The following is a 19,544-nucleotide window of genomic DNA, read 5'->3' as shown; positions in this document are numbered from 1 at the left end:
ATTAATTCGATTACTCTCATCGATAACTAGTATTTTATCAACACTTCTTTTCAATGCTAGGACTAATACTTTTGGGGGCTTCCCCTGCGCTTTTCGACCACTTACCTTTCAGCTTTTCACGAGCCGTTTCCAGAGCACTCTTGCGTGAGTTTACTGTGGATTCTGAAAGAAAGCAACAATTTGTTTTAATTAATTTCGATTGTTTTGGGAAAATTGAGATAAAGATGTTTGGTGGCAGGGAAAATTACGAGTAATCGAGTAATGCAATTTGCTTCAAGATCAAACCTCTGCCCCCACCCACGCTCTGACACTGACATTTCATTTGATGACGCCAGAGCCGATGGCCAAGCGAAAGCAAAAGAAAATGGGCGAAAATACATAGAGCACACACCTCCTACATAGTAAATAAAGAATTCGAATGGCACACAAAATGCGGAGGGGGGACGGACGCTAAGAGCAGCCGAATGTTGCCAATTTTCATGGGCCATGGAATAGCCAAAGCAGCGTCAGACAGAGGCCATCAAACCAAGCTGAAAATTCATTTCCACAAGAATGTTTACAAGCCAATTTTGTTGCGCTCTTTGCTAAATTTAAAAAAGCTATATCTTTTGGAGGGGTGTATCTGTGTTTATATATTGAAATATTTGCGCAAAATGAACGTGAAAAACGCATTTGATGAGTGTCTAAAAATAGCCTCTAAATATGTTTCTTGCCAAATTGTGGCGAAATTCCCTTTCGGAAGGCACTAAAAATACCAAGTAATCTACCAAGGAATTGTGGAAAGCACTCCACTCGTATTATATATATATATATACGTACATATGTACGTGTAGGAGCGAAGAATATTGTGGCATATTCTGGGTGACCACACAGGCACTCGAATGACGCACTTTACCGCGATTGATAAGCCGCAGGCAGAGTGTGTGGCAATAACAACGAACCGAAATCAGTTGTATGGAGGGGGCAGTGACGAAGGGAATACCCTAACCAAATATAAACCGATGTAATGGTAACTTTATTTGGGATATAGTAATTTTTTAATGCCACAAATCGTACATCTAGGCTTAGACCTAATGTACGTCGCATGCTGTCCCTTGTAATAGGTAACACCCAATTATAGCTAGGGGAGTCGTATGACTATAAAACAAAGGCGATTAAGGGGCGCTCAATGGGGCCGGGGGATTCTTATCAACACTTGCCATGGTGGAAACAGTGAATAGTCAATTCGGTCGGTCAGCGAGATGTTGTAAAGCACTCGGGCTTAATCGCTTCGAGTGGCTGCACTTTGAACGAATCATCGATAAGCCGTGGCCCCTACACTGCTGCCCCAGCGCCCGCCTCTACCACGGGATGAAGTCGTCGAATAGGAGACGCCCCCAAGTATGCAATGAACGCGTGCGGCGGAACTCAGGCAGAACTCAAGAGAGAACGAGAGTTAGATTAGAGCGAGTGAGAGAGGAAAAAACCTGCATGCAAATTAAAGCAGCAACCAGGCAAACAGCAAAAGATGGAGGCAGGCAGCCACAGCGTCAGGCAGCTGGCCAACTGCTTGACTCAGCAGCAGCAGCAGCAGCCAACAGCCAACAGCATAAGCCGCAGCCATAGCCTGATGCCAAGTGCAGAAAAGAAGTTGCCACAGGTAGCCGAGAAGATGAGAACACGGCCCCGATTGCGCACGCACCGAGCCACGGCACTGGGGAGACACACCACACCACACCACCACCTCTGCGGCGGCTCCTTCACCTTCTCCTTGGCTCTGGTTTTTGTTATTTCTTACCACCTGCCGCACTTGTTTATGGCCGCGACTTGTTGGCGACCAACTTTGTCTGCTGCTTGCTCTTCCCAAAGCGGAAACATGCGCGCATCCAAGCCACAACCAGATTGAAATTGGCAATGTCGTCGTCGCCGTCATCATCAGGCCATCCCGCCAGGCCTATTCAGCCTCTTTCTTTGGGGTTTTGGCATCAGTAAAACTGGTTAGCAGAATGCCTCGCTGCAACCAGTTTATCTGCCCTCTCTTTCTGTGCGGGGAAGCCGCAATGTCGTTGTTGTTGTTGCTGTAGTTGTTGCTGTTGCCTTACTAATTGCTGGCTCGAATGTTTATAGAACAATTAACATTTGCGGCTCATTACGCATTCGCTCTCGGCATGAGCTCAGCTCGGAACTGCTGCTGCTGCTGATGCCATCATAGCGATCTACCCTGGCACCGGGGCGTATGAGTAATGTCTCTAGAGAGGGAGCCAATAAAATGATTCAGAAATTGCGCGCTTATTATTTTTAGAGATTTTGTTTGATGTAAACAAACTGGGAAGAGCGTTTCCAGATGATTTCATTTTTGTTTTCTTTTTGTTTTGTACGTTTGCGGTTTATTAGGCGTTTATCAACACTGCAATAATTTATAGGTAGATCGAAGACTGAGAATTAAAGGTAAACAGTTTATCCCTATGATTTAGAGACAAAGAAAGAATTAAGGGGAAGTGGACAGAGGAGGCACGTACAGAGAAGTTTATTGGGCAAACCTACCCCCAGGAGTTAAAAAAAAGAACCCCTCATGCCCGAAGATCGTCCACAAGTTGAGCCATGAAAAAAGCGTCGCAGACATAAATTTTAAAAGGAAGAAAAACCGTTAATCCACAATCTACATTCATTTGTATACAAACTCCGATATCTGCCCATTTTGTTGTACTTTGCCTGCCGTTTCTCGTTTTCGATTTCATTAGCAATTAAATTGTTTTTTTTTTTTTGGTGACGTATGCGGTCTGTTTTGTTGATTGCGTAATTACGATGCAGTTTCTTGATTTATTTTCGCCCAAAGTTTTTGGCAAATTGTTTCGGTTTGCTTGCGGCGGCACTTGTGCCCAAAAATAGCATGAACAATAAATAATTTGTTCTTTGTTTTATAAATATATGAGAAAGAAATAAATATTTAAAAAAAGGGTAAAAAATAAAAATGCATTCGGCGCATTTTTTTGTGGCAGCCAATTTTTGCAGCTGCTTGCACATTACATTAAGACACAAAAAATATGTGCAACACGAGCAAAGATTGAGGCAGAAATATGTGTGTGTGGATTTGGATTTGCATACAGGCTCTGTAGGCTGGCCTGGCTCTGACGCTGCTGGTTTCTGGCCAGCTGTTAAAGTCGGCTGTGCGACGGCCCACATGGCAGATACTGGCTGACACTACAAGCTATGCCAGGAATTTGGCCCCCTTTGGTGCGTGTAGGACTTTGCCAGAAGGCCATAGCCCCGTGGGGAAGCCTGACACTTGAACAGCTCTGAATTCTCAGGAGAAAGGGGCGAAAACTGGAGCAGAAGTTTTGAAATTCCAAAGGGGTGACTTTGGGGAGGTGGAAGTGGAAGTCAGCACAACAATGGTATCTCCGCTATCTGCCATTCAACACTCTTATCTCAGCGGCAATAAACGGAACTATTAAATGCTTATGGCATGAGCATAGATATGTATGTATATATGTATGTATATGTACATATAATGTATGTATGTATGTATATATAAATTTGTGGCTACGCTGATCCAGCTATCAGTTTAATAAGTGATACTAGCGTTGAAAAGCTTGAATGGTTATTTTCTGAGCAGGTTAAACCCAAGAGTACTTGTACTGGTGTACTGGTGGCGCCCCAAAGTTGCGTTCAGCCCCCCTAATCTGATACACGTACACATGCATGCATGAGTGTGTGTGTGTACAGTTGAATGAGCAGAAAATGGAATGCCAAAACGCTGACATGGCAATTATCAAAAGTTATTCACTTTTTATGCTTAATTTCCTTTGAACTGTACCCACTCACATAATCATGCTGCTTTCATTCTCTCTCTCTCTCTCTCTCTCACACACACGCACACATGCACCTGTAAAACTGCTTTCAATCGTTGGATTCAAAGTGCTTGTGCTCTTCAATCGGAGCGTTTAACATAAGAGAGGGAATTCCCTGTTAACAGCTCTGTCCCTGCCTTGCTGTTAACTCTCGTCTGCTTGTTGCTCTTACTCAGCGCACACACTTGCTTGCGCGCTCTCTTTCTCTCGCGACTGCTCTTTTATTTTGCGTTTCAATTGATTTGTTGTTTTTAGTCACATCGTTTAGGCTTTGATTGTTGTTGTTGTTGTCGTTTCGTTTTCGTTTTCGTTTGTCGATTATCATTAGCCGGGGCTTTTGGCTTGCTTGTTTGCTTGCTCCAGTGTTTTACTGCACTGCTTATATTTCTCTGCTATGCTTGTTGTTGCTGTTGTTGGTGTCACCTTAATTGCTCGGCATTTGTTTTTGGTCGCACTCCCCAACCCCCCTCGCCAAACACTCAGCAGCGATAAGATTTCACGGGTGCTTTTTTCCGCAGTTCAAGCAGTTCAAGAAGAGGAAGAAGAGGTGGATGGCAGTTCAAGTTCAAGGGGGAGAGAGGTGGTACGTCATAGAAGAAATGGAATTTTTATAAATGGAGCTCTATCCCGGGTCTATTTTATCCCTATGCTAAGCTTAAATGCGGAGATGCTGATTCGATTCCCCTCAGGGATCTCTCAACTGTGTAATCCCCAGAGACCTTATCGATGGATGCCCATCTCGCATGGCATCCCAGCGCTCGCTTTCGGTGCAACACAAACAAAACGAAGAGGAAGAACAATATATAAAGATTTATTTTTCGATCTGCGTAAACATAAATTACGAGCAAAACGCCACTGCGACACCACAGCACCAGCCACAGGCAAAGATGTTGGCTAAAACGTCTACGCTACGTCATAGTCGCGGCAACAATGTATCTGGGTTGGGTTGTATCTGTGGCAGACATTCCCCATTTCTTGTGTATACGTGTACATATGTATGTATGTACATATGTATCTTATGCTATGTGTTCCACCGAAAGATACAAAGATACAGACTCTCAGCGAAACATGAAAGTACGAGTATCTGTTGCTGTTGCAAAGTTCGAACACCGAAGCATCCTGGCAGCGGCAGCGGCAACAGCTGCCAACTTTCATGTTCCACCGAGGGGCAACACGAAAAAGGCGCAAAAACGAATGCTGTCTGTCCCGTGTCTGTGTGTGCCTTTGTGTGTGTGTGTCTGTGTATGCCTCGGCATCCGTGTGAATCCTCAATCAACTTCTTGCACACCTTCATGTAGCTGTATTTGTATCTGAAAGATACGAGTACGCATAGCACTTGCCGCTGCTGCTGCTGCCTTTGCTTTGCCTTTCTTTTTGGTTCTTCCACTTTGAAACTTTGTTCGAGAATCTGCTTCTGTCTCTCTCTCACTCTCTCTCTTTCTCTCGTTCTCTCTCTCTCTCTCTCTTTGTCTCGCTCTGATTGTATCTACAGCACGAGCTTGTCGCAAAAACGGGGCGAGATAGAACCGCCCGTCCGTCTGTCTGTCTGTCTTTCCTCGTCTGTCTGTCTGTCTGTCAGTGCGTCTGTCCGCCAGTGGGAGAGACTGTGCGTGGAGAGCGGTCTATAAACAGAATTCTGAAATGCTGGCGCCTCACCGACGTGCACAACGTGCTGTACGCTGTACGCTGTACGTGCCACATTTGTAACGTGACTTCCTTCAATAAATGGCCCACAGCAAGCAACAGAGATGAGATGAGATGAGATGAGAGAAGAGAGTGGCAAGGCGAACGAGTGGCATGGCTTTACGGTTCTGTTCTGTTCCTCTTCTTTTTCTTCTTCTTCTTCTAGTTGTTGTCTGTCTTTTAATACTTATTCAATTTTGTGGCAAGAGTAAGCTGAGCACACTTTCACCCTCCCCCACTTGTGCTGCCTTCCCAGTTCACAGGAACTTGTTCATTGTATTCCATTCCTTAGAATATACTCCTAGTACGAGCAGCAAAGAATTCAGTTAGCTGAAAAGCTCTCAAAAGGTTAAGTATTTTCCATGAACAAAGAAAGAAGTTTAAAACTTTTCAAGGCAAGAGTTCGAGTAGAATACATTTAAATTTAAAGTGGACTACTCGTATGCTGATACATATTGGATTTCCCCTCTAAACCTTGATAACATTTCATTTCCAATTTGCAATTGCATCTCCGGTGCGTTTCGCTTTGAAAATGCCGCCGCCATCGACCAGACAGCAAGACGACAACGTCGCCTGGCGACGGGCAGTCGTCGCAGTGGGGGCTGGCGGCACCAGTTGGCAGGTTGTAGGATGCGCAGAGGCAAGGAGTCCGTTTTCCATGCAATTGGTCTTTGAAACGGTCTCCAGACAACGAGAAGCGACAAAGAGAAGCAGTGGATAACACAGGAATAAGCTGTGCATCAGAGTTGCAGGCACACACGCTCCGCACCTATCCGTATCATCGGACTCAGGCGAGGCGAGTCCCTTTTGATCTTGGCTTGTTTATTGTCTTGCGCTTTCGGGCTGCGTTGAGTGGTCGTCGCTGTTGTGTTTTTGGGACTTCCAAAAAGGGGACTACCTGACGTAGTCACCTTGTTTTGTGTCGTGGTGTCTCCCCCTCCCCCATCCAATCACCATCTCCCTCTCCAACTTTGATGCTGCAACATATTCATATTTATGGTACGCATGGAGTGTTTGAACCTGCTTGGGCCCTTTTTGTGCGGCTTTGGCTTTTTGTTTTGTTTGTCTTTCGAGGCTTTTTTTTTTTATTTTATTGTGTTTGTTTGGGGGGGCACTTAACTTTTTATCGGAAATCACTTTTCGGTATTCTGCGAATTTCCCTTCGATGTTTCTGTCGGAATTTATATATAATTTTCAATACAAGGGTTGAAGGATGGATGGAAGACACTCCATGGCGGGGGTTGGGCTTATGGCACATCTTTCCCTTGTATATTAAATTCTGCCGAAATATCCATCATGCCACATGCATTAGCTGCGCGACATCCACGCGTCCGATTCGAGTCACATTTCCAGCCATCCAAATATATATAAAATGGTGCACAAAGGTCGCATAAGATAAGGTGCATAAGAGTCACGTTGCTTTTGTGGCAGTACCTATTCCTATTCCTACCATCAGCCTTGGCACACATTCGTGGGTAGGACTCGAGCTCCCCAGCCATACATTCATGTGATGTGGAAAATTCGAGCACAGCACCCAATGGGGGATGATTCGCCCCGCTGTCACATTGATGGCAAATGACAGGTTCAATTTTAATTTTAATTTGCCGAAAGGATTGATTTTGGTAGACAAACGACAAGAAATGTGCATTAAATGGTTAAATGGTTTCGGCCAGGCTAGAAATTGAAATTGGTATAAATTTGTTGGGGTGCTGATAATTTATTGATTACTACGATTAATCACTCAAGGGGCACACACATACAGGTGGGCAGGCGGCAGGCCACTGATGGAAATGAAATTAAATTCCAGGAAATTTTGTGCGATAATTTCAAGTCTTTCCAGAGTGTGTGTGTGTGTGTGTGTGTTTGAGCGGTGAGTAAGATAGAGCCCCACCATAAGATGATATAAAACTCGTTTGAAAACAGCAGAGTGGGAAAGAGAGAGAGCGAGAGAGAGAGAGAGCGAGAGGAGAACGAGCGGGGCGATAGAACAACTTGTCAGGTGAATCATCGGGAAGCACAAGAACCACAACAGCGGGGGTGCTGGGGCTGCCTGGGGCTCTCTCTCACACGCGATTATCAGCTAAAACTCGGGGCTTGCTCCGTGTGGTGTGGGAGCGGCCTATACAGAGTTCTAAACCGCAGCCAGCAGCACCGCAGAATACTACGAATTTGTTTTAAATACAAATAAAAATAAATATTGTATGTGCCAGGCTATCGCTGTGGTTCTTTCTTCGCAACTAGCCTCCTGCCTCTCTTAAGGCCCGATTCAAACACACACACACACACACACACACACACACTGAAACACCCAATCGAATGACGCCGAAACAGGTTAAGAGTCTGGGGCTGCCATTTGGTGCAAGAAGTGTGGTTTTATTAGTGCATTGCAAGGCAAAAAATGTTGGCGGCTCTTGGCTGTAGACCCGAGCCCCTGCCCCTGCCCCTTACCCCCCCCCACCCCACAACAATCCGGACCCAAGCCCCCGAGCTAAAATGCGCGCGTGTTTGTCTCTCTCGTTGTCTCGGACTTTGGGACTTTGCGACTTTGGATTGTGAGCTTCCCCCCTAGTTCTGTTTCGCCTTTTTCTTCTGGGATCTTCTGGCGCAACAAAAAACTGCTCGCAAAATGTTGGCTACCCTTTCAGAGATTCAAGTATAAATTTTGGACTCGTAAACAGCAGTGCAAAACACACGAGCATGATCCAAGTCGTAATACCCCTTGCGAGAGAGTGTATACCTGTAACAACAACAATAACAACAACAACAGCAGCCAAAAGCTGACGAAGCTGAAATTAAAAGAGAAACCGGTATGACGTGATGCCGTTGCCTGCTGATGGTTTGGTTCCTTCCTACTCTCATGTGTTGTTTGCCTATATTCAACACGTTCCCGTGATATCTCTCTCTTTCTCTCTCTCCCGCTCTCTCGCTGTGCGTCTGTGTTTGTGTTTGTGTTCTTTGCGTAGTCAAACAGAAATTAGATGAAAATAAAACCGAAATAAATGCCATGCCATACAATTATTTATTTATTTACTTTTCTTTTTTTTGGTGTCTGTCACAAAACTTGAGGCCGACTCTGTGACGCCGCTGCTGCCGCTCTGTTGCGGCGCTGTTGTGTCTCTGTTAAACATTTTCCATAGAATTTCTTTACTCTGCAACTTTTGGGCTGGGCGGGCACACAGGGGGAAACGACCCATGGGGCCATTCTGCGATAAGAATCTCTATAGAAATGATATTTGTTTGTCCAGCTGAAACGCATTTCAATTCATTTCAGATTACGGCGATTGTTTAATCTTAAAGTGCGAATATCGCAAGTTTTTCTTTGCAAACTAAGTTTTAGATCAAAACTTCAACCGTAAGTGATAGTAAGGAACAGAATAAACTCTTGAATAAATAAAATAAAATAAATAAAAAAACCCTTGATAACTTGCCAATTAGCTGGATTTCATAGTTCACAGAAAATTCTATTTCCATCTACGTATTTTATTGTAAAACTAAATTTTCAGAAATTGATATGTTGCCTGCCATTCAATTGAATTCCGATTTTAAGCTTATTTCCTGTGCAATCCATACAAATACGACTATATATGTATATATGTGTGCGCTTTCAGTTGCGTGGACACAATATTGTTATGTTAGATTCAATTTTCGTTCAATGATCTGCCGGACCGGACAGATTGCGTGTCCGGTAGGAGGTAGGACGGACGGACGGACGGACTGGCAAAACGAACGCATTGACCGCATTCAGCATTGAACTGGGGTAGGCACCGGGTAGGGTGCCGGTGCCGTGCCAGAGGTGGCATCAGAGGTTATCATCAATGGCAGCATTCGTTCGATCGAATGCGTACTCGAACGTACGAAGGAACGACTGAACACCATTCCATTCTGCCCGTAGATATACTCGTGTATTTTGATTCCTATTTTCATTTGAAATTGAAACCCAATTAGGGACTGAATTTTGTGGGAACTATCTCTCAGAGGCAAGCTTTTGTCGATTAATTGGGTTTTCCTTTTAATTATGATGGAGGGGATAATAAATGCCAGGGCCTGTCGAATGTCGAAAGTCGTCGTCGCCTGAGGACTGAATCCCTGCGAAAATCAGGCGCCCAAGTACTGACTCACTGGGGAAAATCAGTGTGGGGTTGAAAATGGTTGAAATGCGTTCACTGTGCTGTGCTTACAAATTTAATCAACCGCTTTCCATAGCCCTTCATTTTTTGGTAGATGGTTAGTGCCCCCTCCCCCCGTCGAAGGCAAATACAAGAAAATGCAGCGGAGAGTGTAAATATTATTTTTCTTGTTAATTCTACAGTTCAATCGCAGGAGAAACATTTCGCCAGCAGCTGTTCTAACATCAGGCCAGGCCAGGCCAGGTCCTGGGTCCGGGCTGCAAAAAGGGGTGCCAAGTGGTTCTGCCCACCCACCCATAGGAAATGCTACTTTGCCCCGTTTCTCCATCCATTCCAGGCCCAGTTCTACGGCAATCGAGAGATACACGAACAAGTTCCTGCACGTCCTCAGGCAACAAAAACAGAAATTGTATTGGGCTATCCTTGCACACATAGATACTCACCCACACACATACACCCACACACACACACACACACACACACAAAGGAATAAGGCAAATGGCCTTTCACGGTCGTTGCCGTCACTCATTCGTCGTTGTTGCCTGCCTCTGCTGCCTGCCGCTGTTGCCTCTGCTGTTGAACAGCTTTCTGGCCCGGCAACAACACGAGAAGGCAGCATTGGGTGGCCATAGCCAACAAGGCTCTTTCTCTTCCCCCGCCACCCGTCACCCGCCACCCCATTCCGTGGCACGAAGCAGCGAGAAGGCAGGTCGGGCCAAACGGGTGGGTGGTGGCCGAGCGCACGTTTTCCACTCTCTGTCTCAACGCCTCCTCTCTCTCTCTCTTAAGCCTTCGCTTTCGCCCACTCTCCCTCTCTGTTGCTTGCCTACTCATTTGTGTGAAACTTGTCGCTACCCCGCATCCTGCCACACGGCTGAGGGATGCCCCATGCCACGCAATCTATGGTACTATGGCACAACACTCCCCCCCCTGAACTGTAATTGAAAAGAGTCGAATGCGCCCACCTGTATTTAACGCTTACTGAAGCCCCAACGTGCGGGAGTGGGCTGAGATGCTTGTGCAGCCCTCTGACTTAATTCAGTTATAATAACGTTGCATTGCGTGCCAGCCGTGTTGCCACGGTTGCCCTGGCCCTTGGGTGCCTCATCGAATTGCATCTTCGGAATGAAGCTGCTGGCTTATTCTTTGTTGTTTTGTCCTTACTCCTTGGTAGCTTTGGGCTACACCTACAATATATGTATATTTCCGGTAAAGCTTACAGCTAACCTACGCTCCAGCCTGCTCCTGGACACGCACTTATTTACAGGATATCCCTGGGTCCAGTCTGCTGTGGCACATTTGCTTTGGATGGGTCGCTTGACTTGGTTTAATGCTCGCTTTTCTGACGACCGAGGAGCGAGGAGACGGCGACGGCGACAACATCATCATCATCATCATCTGTATCATCAGTATCAACCCCACCATCCACCATTCACCATATGGCCCCCACACACATCCCCACCCTGCTACACCCTCTGCGTTCAAAGTTCGTTTTATTATGGTTGAGTGCTGCCACTGCTACTGCCACTGCCACTGGCTCTGCTTCGGTCGCTGTCTCTGCAGGCGCCACTGCCACAGTCTGCTGCTGCTGCTGCTGCTGCCCCACAAAAATTCAATGTGCGCCCGCAAAAGCAAAAGCAAATAAAACTTTATCATTTGGGGAAGCCCTGCGCTTTCATAGACTCTCTCCCTCTCCACACAAACACACACACACACACTCTTTGTATCTGTGTGTGTGTCTGATGAAGAGGTTTGGCAACACACACACACACACACACACATGCATGCAGGCATACATATGGCAGACACACACAGAGATACACTACACGTGTACTTTTTCACGTTGCCTTGTTCTACCACCCACACAACCCCCCACCAGCGCCCTCCCTATTTTTCGCCTGCTCTTAACTTTTCCCTTAATTTCTTGTTTTCATTCTTTTTTTGTTGTTGCTGCTTTTGTTTTTGTTTTTTGTATTGCTTTGTGTACATATTTTGCTCGCTCTTACCGTGCCCTGCCCTGCCCTGCCTCATGCCTCTTGTGGCAGGTTCCACAGGGCGGTCGGGTCTGCTACAGGTACTCCTCCTCGTACTCCTCGTATATGGATGGCATGGGCATGGCATGGTTTGGGGTTTTATTTTGGCCATACTCTCCGCAGAATTTTCTGGGGCCTGGATTTCGTTTTACGTTTATTTATTTATTTTCCTTTCCTTTCGTTTGCTTTCTGTTGCTGCCACCCCCTTAACTACTTGTTTTTGTTGCTCCTTGCCACTTTTGGGCCACTCTGCCCTGACCTTTTTAGTGGCTCTAGCGGGGGGCGGTGAGGTACGAGCGTTGGCGTTGGCGTTGGCTTTGGCGATGGGGTGAATTTTCTGGGCGTGGCTGCTGCTGCCCAGAGCTAGAGTCGGGGCGAGGAGTGGCAACCAGTGGAGTGTTTTGTTTATGGCTATGATACCGGGCCGGGGCAAAAGGAAACCTTTCTTTATGCCACCTGAAGTGTGGGCCACAAGTTGGGCTTTAAGCAAAGTTGAGGAAGGCAAGCGGATTAACCATGGCTGAAACTTCTTCGATAGACAACTGGCTGACTCTTCTTGTTCATTTAATAATAGAAACAATCCCAAATCAGTCTCAAGCAGTTTAATTTCCGCGAACTAAAATTAATTCCAAGCTAAAATGCCAAATTAAATGAAAATGAAAATGCAAAACGAAATCCGAGCAATCAGCAAATGGAAACGGTTTCTGGGAGGGACATTGTGGCCACACCTAGACCTACATACATACACAAGCAGCTACATTTGTGGCACTTAAGGACGCTGCACCTTCCAGCCTTTCCCCCTCTCTATCCCATTTCAAGGAAAAACTATAACCAACCAAAAGCCTTTTTTCATTCGAAATGGAATTGGAATGCGAATGAAACACAAAAGTTGCCAAAGGGAAAACAGGGAAGCAGAAAACAAGAGGAGAGAAAAAGAGAACAGAAAACAAAGGTAGCGATGAAATGAAAATACACAGAAATAACAGTACCCAGAAGGCAGCAGCAAAGTAGTGCAAGGGCTGGGGTGGTGGGCGCTTCCTTTGCTCCACAACTCTCGAGTTTTCCCCCCCCATAAATTATCTGCACAATGGCCAAGAGCAAAGAGCCAGGGCCAGGCAAAGGCAAAAGGCTTCCAAGAGGGCGGCAATAAAAAGGAAAAACCTCGAGCTAAACCAAATAGGTATAGCCAAACGAAATGGAACCCAGGAAGAGTCTATTTCAATTTTCACGTAGTTGGTGACACACAGAACGCAGCTAGAAAGGGGGGGCCGGGGCCGGGGCCGGGGCTGGCCAAGGATGAGGCACCAAAGTCAAAGGCAAACTCGGCTTAAGTGCTGCCTACCTACCTGCCACACAGTTGCAAAGGCAAAGCTCCACCCTGCCTGCCACACAGTGTGGCAGTCACGGAGCAGCCAAGTCGAGCCGTAGCCAAGTGAGACGCGGAGCGGAGCGCTCTGTACATGTTGCGCTTGTCAGTCAGCGCCACAGTGGCACCTGGCTAAGGCGTCCAAGAGGCCATTCGATTTGAAGTTACTGGCATGTTACCCCCCATGAGCAGGTGCCCACTGTACTTGTGCGACGAACTGAAATACTTGGCACATATCAAAGGCAAGGCGTACTTGTATCTCATTTGGCAAAAGTATCTGTGGAAGGGAGCGTGCTTTAGGAGGATGGGGGAGGGGGCAGAGGAAAGAGCCAGAAGCGTGTGGGCAGAAGAGGTACGAGCATGAGAGGCAGCCCCCGCCAGGCCCCACCAGCACTGCAACAAAGTATCAGAGTATCAGAGAACGCAGTGGCTGTCTTTTTAATAAGTTCAAGCTGTGGCATGAGGGCACAAGCAGTGGCAGGGGTAGGGGCAGGGGCAGCGGCAGCGGCAGGGGCAGCGGCAGAGGCAACAGCAGCAGAGGCAACAACCGAGGCAACATGTCTAACAGGCAGAGCAAAGTGACGCAAAGTATCTGCGACTGTGGCTGTGCCTGAATTCCAAGTATCTGTGTATCTGTATCTGTGGCTTTGGCTGTCTGCCTGTTGACTACAAGTTTGTATCTGTGTGTGTGTGTGAGGGTACACACTAACACACACACACACATGCAAACAGCAGAGAGTTCATGCCGCTTGGTGAGCTTGATTTTGAGGCCATTACACGGGGGCGACACTCCCCGACACTCCCCGACACAACGACTACGACTACGACTACGTCAGCGTCGATGACTTGCTGCCTTGTTTGTGTCTCTTTTACCCCCCCTTTCGCTTACCCTGTTTCTGCCCTAGCCCCAGCCCCTGCCTCTTCCACGTTCTTTTAACCATTTTTGTTTTGTTTGCTGCTTCTCTTTGAAAGAGCTTCCCAGCTGCAGCGCTCTCTCTCTCTCTGTCTCTCTCGCCCGCTCGCTCTCACCGTGTTTGTTTGCTTGCCTTTTGTGTGCGCTTGGGGATTACGTAAGGGAATCCCCAACATTTTGCAGCGCGCACGCCACGCAACCGAAATGATAAGGGGGGAAAGCACCAACAGTGGTGGGGCATGGAACACTGCCTGTGGGCTGGGTGGCTAGGTGGGTGGATGGGTGTTCCCCCATCGTGGCCGTTGTTTAATGTTTTATGCAAGCTCTCCCTCCCTCCCTCTCGCTCACTCGTTCGCTCTTCCGCTCTTTCGCTTGTTGAGCAAGTGCGCGGCGGCGGCCTGTTCAAGTAGTCGTGGCACAAATAATAATGCAAAAAACATGTATCTTATGGATACAATTCGCTCACAGGCAGATGGGTTGAAGCGGGGGGGCGTGGCACACACAAAACTGAATGCTGAATTTTTCACTTTTGCATATTTCGCATCGCACTTCAGCGGGCCGGAGGGGGCGTGGGTTGGGGTAGGTTTCAGGGGGGTATATGTATGTACATAGATTGATATCCCGCCATATGGCGGCTACAGTTGCTAAGGAGACCCTTGACTCTGCCGTAATTGAAAGCCCCTGCCGTGACTTTGGTTCGAGTGCCTGAGGATATCTCTTGGGTCGAAAACTTTCCTGCAAAAGCCGTTCAAGTTTTGTCGTCCTTGAACGAATGTATCAAATTCCAGCAAAGATTTCCAAAGAAGTTCGCAGCAGCAGTCGAAGATGGGTTGTCTTTTGTTTCGGGGAGGGGGCGATCAGTTTTTTTGTGCTTAATGAATAACATGAAAAGATACTTACTGCCTCGGCCGCTGCCCCTGCGTCGCGCCATTTTTCCTGCTCCCAGATATGTGCGTGGGTGTGGCTGTGGCTGTGTCCTTGTTGCGCTCCTCCTTGTGCTTTTCCTATCTTGGCTATCACATGGGACAACTGTTGGCCACTAGGAGTATTTCCTTACGCCTGATTGATGTATATTTAATAGGACCAGTCGACTGGGTTGTGTGCCCCGTGTGTGTGTGTGTGTGTGTGTGTGAATGTCCTTGACGCACACACCACAACAATGGCTACCCCGCTAATGTCCTTGCTGTTGTCCTCGTCCTCGGCTGTAAGTTCGGTTGTGTGTGTGTGTGTGTGTGTGTGTGTGGCCTGGTTCCTGCCTCGCTTTTATTTGCCCACTAGACAAATGGGTGAAGGGGCCCTGCCAGTGTCCATGTCCCTCGCTGTCGTCGTGTCCTGCTAAATGTCCTGATATGCCTCTAGCCGGATGACGTAGCTCGCTCTCTCATCGCTGGCCGCCTCGCCGCTTGCCTCTCTCCGCCCCAGTACCTTTCGCCTACAGTCCTTGGCCTGCGATTAGGGGGTTTCCCAATTTTAGTTGCTGTTGCTTCTGTTGCTTCTGGTTGCTTTGGTCTGTTCTCCCCTTCTCTTTTTGTTGATGTTGCTATTGTTGTAAATATGTTTGCTCTGGTGTATAGATCCATATACATAAATGTATGTGTGGGTGTGTCTCTTGTATGTGTGTGTGCTGTATATATTTATTTAATTCATTTTGCGATATCTTCTGGTGGCTCTACTTTTGATTATTGTAAATACTCGAAAATGTTTATTGGTTTCTCTATTTGATATGCCTTTTTGTCGGTTTTTTGTTGCTGTTTTGATTCCCTCGTTTTGTAGATCTTGTTTCTGTTTCTGCTGTTTCTGCTGTTGCTTTGTTTGCTGTTTCACCATCAGATTGTTGCTGTTGCACAAGCCTGTTGTCGTAGGCCGCCGCGTTTTTAATGCATTTATTAGCACTACGTTTCGTTTCGTTTTCCGCACGCAGGACTACGTCACCGTTCTCTACCGATTACCGTTTACCGTTTATCGTTTATCGTTAATCGTTGACCGTTGACCGTTACCGACGTTGACTAGCGATCGAAGTTTCGGCACCACCACGGGGCGTATACGCAACACAATAACACTCGATAGCACAATGTTGCAACTTGCATCCAAAGCAAATGAAACTAAATCGCGTTTAAAAAACAGGCGCGCAAATTCTTTCAGCAATTCTTCTCTTTGCTCTCCTTCTCTCACACCATTTGCACTATGAAGATTTTTCTTATCATCTGATGGCATGCCTACGCGCGTGTGTGTGTGTGTGTGTGTGCGTGTGCGTGAGTATCTCACTTTTTAATATATGCTTTATATGGCGAATTCTATAAATAATCTGCTTGAATATATATACTTATTTCGCTTTTATTCCAATATTATTTGTTGTTTTTTTTTTTTGTTGCGCATTTACCGTTCTGCGAGAAGCGCGCCTAACGAGATGCTTGCGTCTCGGCGTTCGCGGTAAAACAGAGCCCCCCACAGAAAGCAGACCCCAACCGAAAGCCCCAATTTCACGTTTAAGAGAGAGAGAGAGAGAGAGAGTCATGCAATGAGAGGCGGCACTTAAGAGACTTGAAAGCTGAAGAGCACAAACAGTAAAATATAAACGAGCTTTTAAGCTAGTCAGTTAGTTCCAAAAATGGCCGCTGTTATATGTGGTGCGCCGGTAAAACCGTTGAGATTCGAAATTCTCTATACTGTCATGTACAAATCGTGTAGAGCGCGTGCCTCAAAGGCCTTTTGCTTAAAGGCCTAAAAGAAGACTAACTAACTGTTCGACTTTAAAAGGCTTAAACTGAGGTACATATGCACTGTATTATTATCACTCCTGCTGATATTATGCATAAATACATAAATAGTATTGTGAGTCCTACCACTAAGCAAACAACACATAGAGATAGAGGCGTCAAATCGACTAAAAACTGCCTGCATAAAATTGTTGTGTTGTTTGCTTAGTGGTCCTACATTGGACAAGTTTTCTCTCCACTTGTTTTTTTTTTGTTTGCTGCCTTACTCAATGCTAAACAGAACACAAATTCCAAAGAACTGTTTGCCGATAATAGCTTTGACACAACCTGCCCCGGTCGAAAGCTGTTCTCTCTGCCTGGTGTCAAGGGGCACAACAATGCGGTGTCAGTGGAAATTAATGTATGGGAAAAATGGGTAAACATCTGCGTCAGTGTCTGGGTGCGTTGGGGTGGCGGGGTTTAATGAACCATCGACACTGGCAGCTGTGAGTGGTCTCAACCGTTGTGACATGTGAAAGGCGTGGCCTTGAGCTCGTTAACCGGCAGCCATCTCATCCGCCCCATTGCAACCCAGCACAAGCCCAATTCCCTGTGAGAGGAGATTATGTTGTGCTGAAAAGGACTGTCATAATTTTCTTAACATATTTCATATGAAGTAAATGCACAAATCATCGAAATTGATTGGAGCTGCAGCCCACTCAAGCCCACTTCCCATCCAACATACTCCCACCCAAAAAAAAAAACACAGAGCCCACTACAATGTTCAACAAATCATCAATGAAAGTGCGGCACGAAAGTGTTTCGGACAAGCAGCTGACGTTTGTTTACGTGTTGCCACGCGCCGGCGCCATTTTGCCGGGGAAATTCGAGTGCGAAAAATATAATTTGGCGCCAACGCTCCTCAGCGTTTGTAGTCGGCAAAGAACAGAGCGCGCGAGCGGATCATACGCGCGGAAAACGACGGATAATTTTACGGAAAATTCTGAATTAGTAGTGGTGCAAATCACACTCAAACCTAATTGTTTTCGGCAAGTGCTTTTCCAAAACAAAAACAAACAACTTTTCAAGTGTGAAATGGTTTTTAAGATTAAATAAAGTCCTGTTAGGACTTGAGGGTGGTTTTCTGACTCATACTCGTGTCATCTTTATTAGAGCAATCAGAAGGGTGAGCACTACTCAATACACCCACTACAATCTTCTACTGAAAATACGGAATTCTGCACGATCTTCTGTACACAATCGTAAATAATGGACCCATATTTCTGCCCATATTTCAACCTTGCGCTGTGGAGCCTTCGTCGAGCTTCTCGCGAGATATATGTATATTTTTTTTTAAATTGCTTCTCTTTAAGCAATAGAGCCGCCAAGAGCGATACAAAATCCAATCCAAATCAAATTAAGTTACATTACAAATATAAAATTATTATTTAATGCGATATTTATTTAACATTCAAAGTTTTTTATAGTTTTTTTTTTTTTTTTGTATAAAAATGTATAATTTTACGTAGGTAAATTGCCTTGGCAACCAAGTTCAACTTTGACAGTTTATTGTTAAATTTCTAGACCTCAAAGTACCGTGTACTCATGCAGACCATATTTTGGAATATTTTTCTTTTAGATTCAGTTTATTTCATGATTCATTTCATTTGAAGGTTATTAACTTAGCAAGCTGAAATGGCGGAAGGGCCCAATGCTCGTCGCTTAACTACATTTCCGAATTTCTCGTTTTTTAAGAATTTCATACATACATAAACATATACATATATGTATATGAACATATGTATTTATTATCTTTGTATCCGCTCGGTTGCTTCCATCTAACCAGAAAAAATGATTGAAGTAAAGTAATTTTTTTTTAAATTGTAACCATTGAACCACAAAAATGATCAACTTTTTACATATTAATTAATGGCATCAGCGAATCATAAAGCTCTGCAAATTGAGAAACAAAAAAATTCTGTTTTGCTAACAGGAATTTGTTATGGATTCCACTCAAAACGAGTATGTATGTATATACATATGCATACATATGCATGTGTGATGGAAAAATTGAAATAATATTTGTATGGCAAATACGCATCGTAATGATGGTTACCAAAATTGCCAAAACTACAAACATGATCTACATACATGCATGTATGCACATATTTACATATATGTATTTTAATGTATCATTTATAGGGGTAGAAAATGTGAGAATTTCAGTTAGTTTAATAATATGCTGTAAAGGAAGGAGAATGCAGTGACAGTGCCTCAATATTGTGTACAAAGAAGGATTGTAGGTCATTGTACTGGGATGCAAGATGTTAACCATTGTTCCTTTATATCCTTCGCACATTCAAGGTCTGAGCCACCAAGCAAAACCCTACCCATGTTGTTCAATGTCCTGAATGTAATCAAACATCTGCATAAATCAATGGAGTACTTGGCCGAGCTGGAATATTTGACCATGTTCAATCATTCGGAAGCACAATGTAGGTAATACGGATGCCCAAACTATCTACGTAACTTAAATCTAAGCATCGTGGAATTTTTTGGAATGTAATGGAAGCATCTAGGTTATGTCAAACACATACCACATACACTGGCTGACTCTATCTCGCGATGCATAATTCAGAAATAATAATATGGAATGCATTTGAGCTACTCGTCCTTATGACAAATCAAGCTGGAATTTGGTTCTTTTCAAAGAGAAAGAATTTAATTAAAAAAACAATGAAAATTCGGTTGTTTTTTTTTGTCTATTTTATGGCATGGCGTCAGCTTCTATCATTCGCCCCGCCAGGAGGGATCTGTTGCTATCGCTGCTGGATGCTTTTTAATATACCAGTTTCAATGGCAAGCGGTATGGGTCATTTTAATAAAAAAAAATAAG

At 45.3% G+C, this 19,544-nt stretch overlaps 2 protein-coding genes across 4 annotated transcripts in view; one reads left to right on the top strand and one right to left on the bottom strand.

Moving 5' to 3' along the window:
• Positions 1–16,344, bottom strand: part of LOC111074702 — a 42,278-nt gene extending 25,934 nt beyond the window's left edge. Inside the window, 2 exon segments of the mRNA XM_041592927.1 lie at positions 106–162; positions 14,853–16,344. Coding sequence (XP_041448861.1) covers positions 106–162; positions 14,853–14,883 — 88 coding nt within the window. The 5' untranslated portion in view covers positions 14,884–16,344.
• A 1,253-nt stretch (positions 16,345–17,597) lies between these two features.
• Positions 17,598–19,544, top strand: part of LOC111074685 (G-protein coupled receptor dmsr-1) — a 30,808-nt gene continuing 28,861 nt past the window's right edge. For all 3 annotated transcript variants that reach the window (XM_041592954.1, XM_022367571.2, XM_022367570.2), the window contains exon 1: positions 17,598–17,834. The gene's annotated coding sequence lies outside the window, so the exon portion shown is untranslated. The remainder of the gene's footprint in view (positions 17,835–19,544) is intronic.

This window comes from Drosophila obscura, unplaced genomic scaffold (genome assembly GCF_018151105.1).
Source record: "Drosophila obscura isolate BZ-5 IFL unplaced genomic scaffold, ASM1815110v1 contig_186, whole genome shotgun sequence".
Taxonomy (NCBI): domain Eukaryota; kingdom Metazoa; phylum Arthropoda; class Insecta; order Diptera; family Drosophilidae; genus Drosophila; species Drosophila obscura.
Note: the sequence above shows the minus strand (reverse complement) of the source record. Positions and strands in the feature narration are given on the sequence as shown.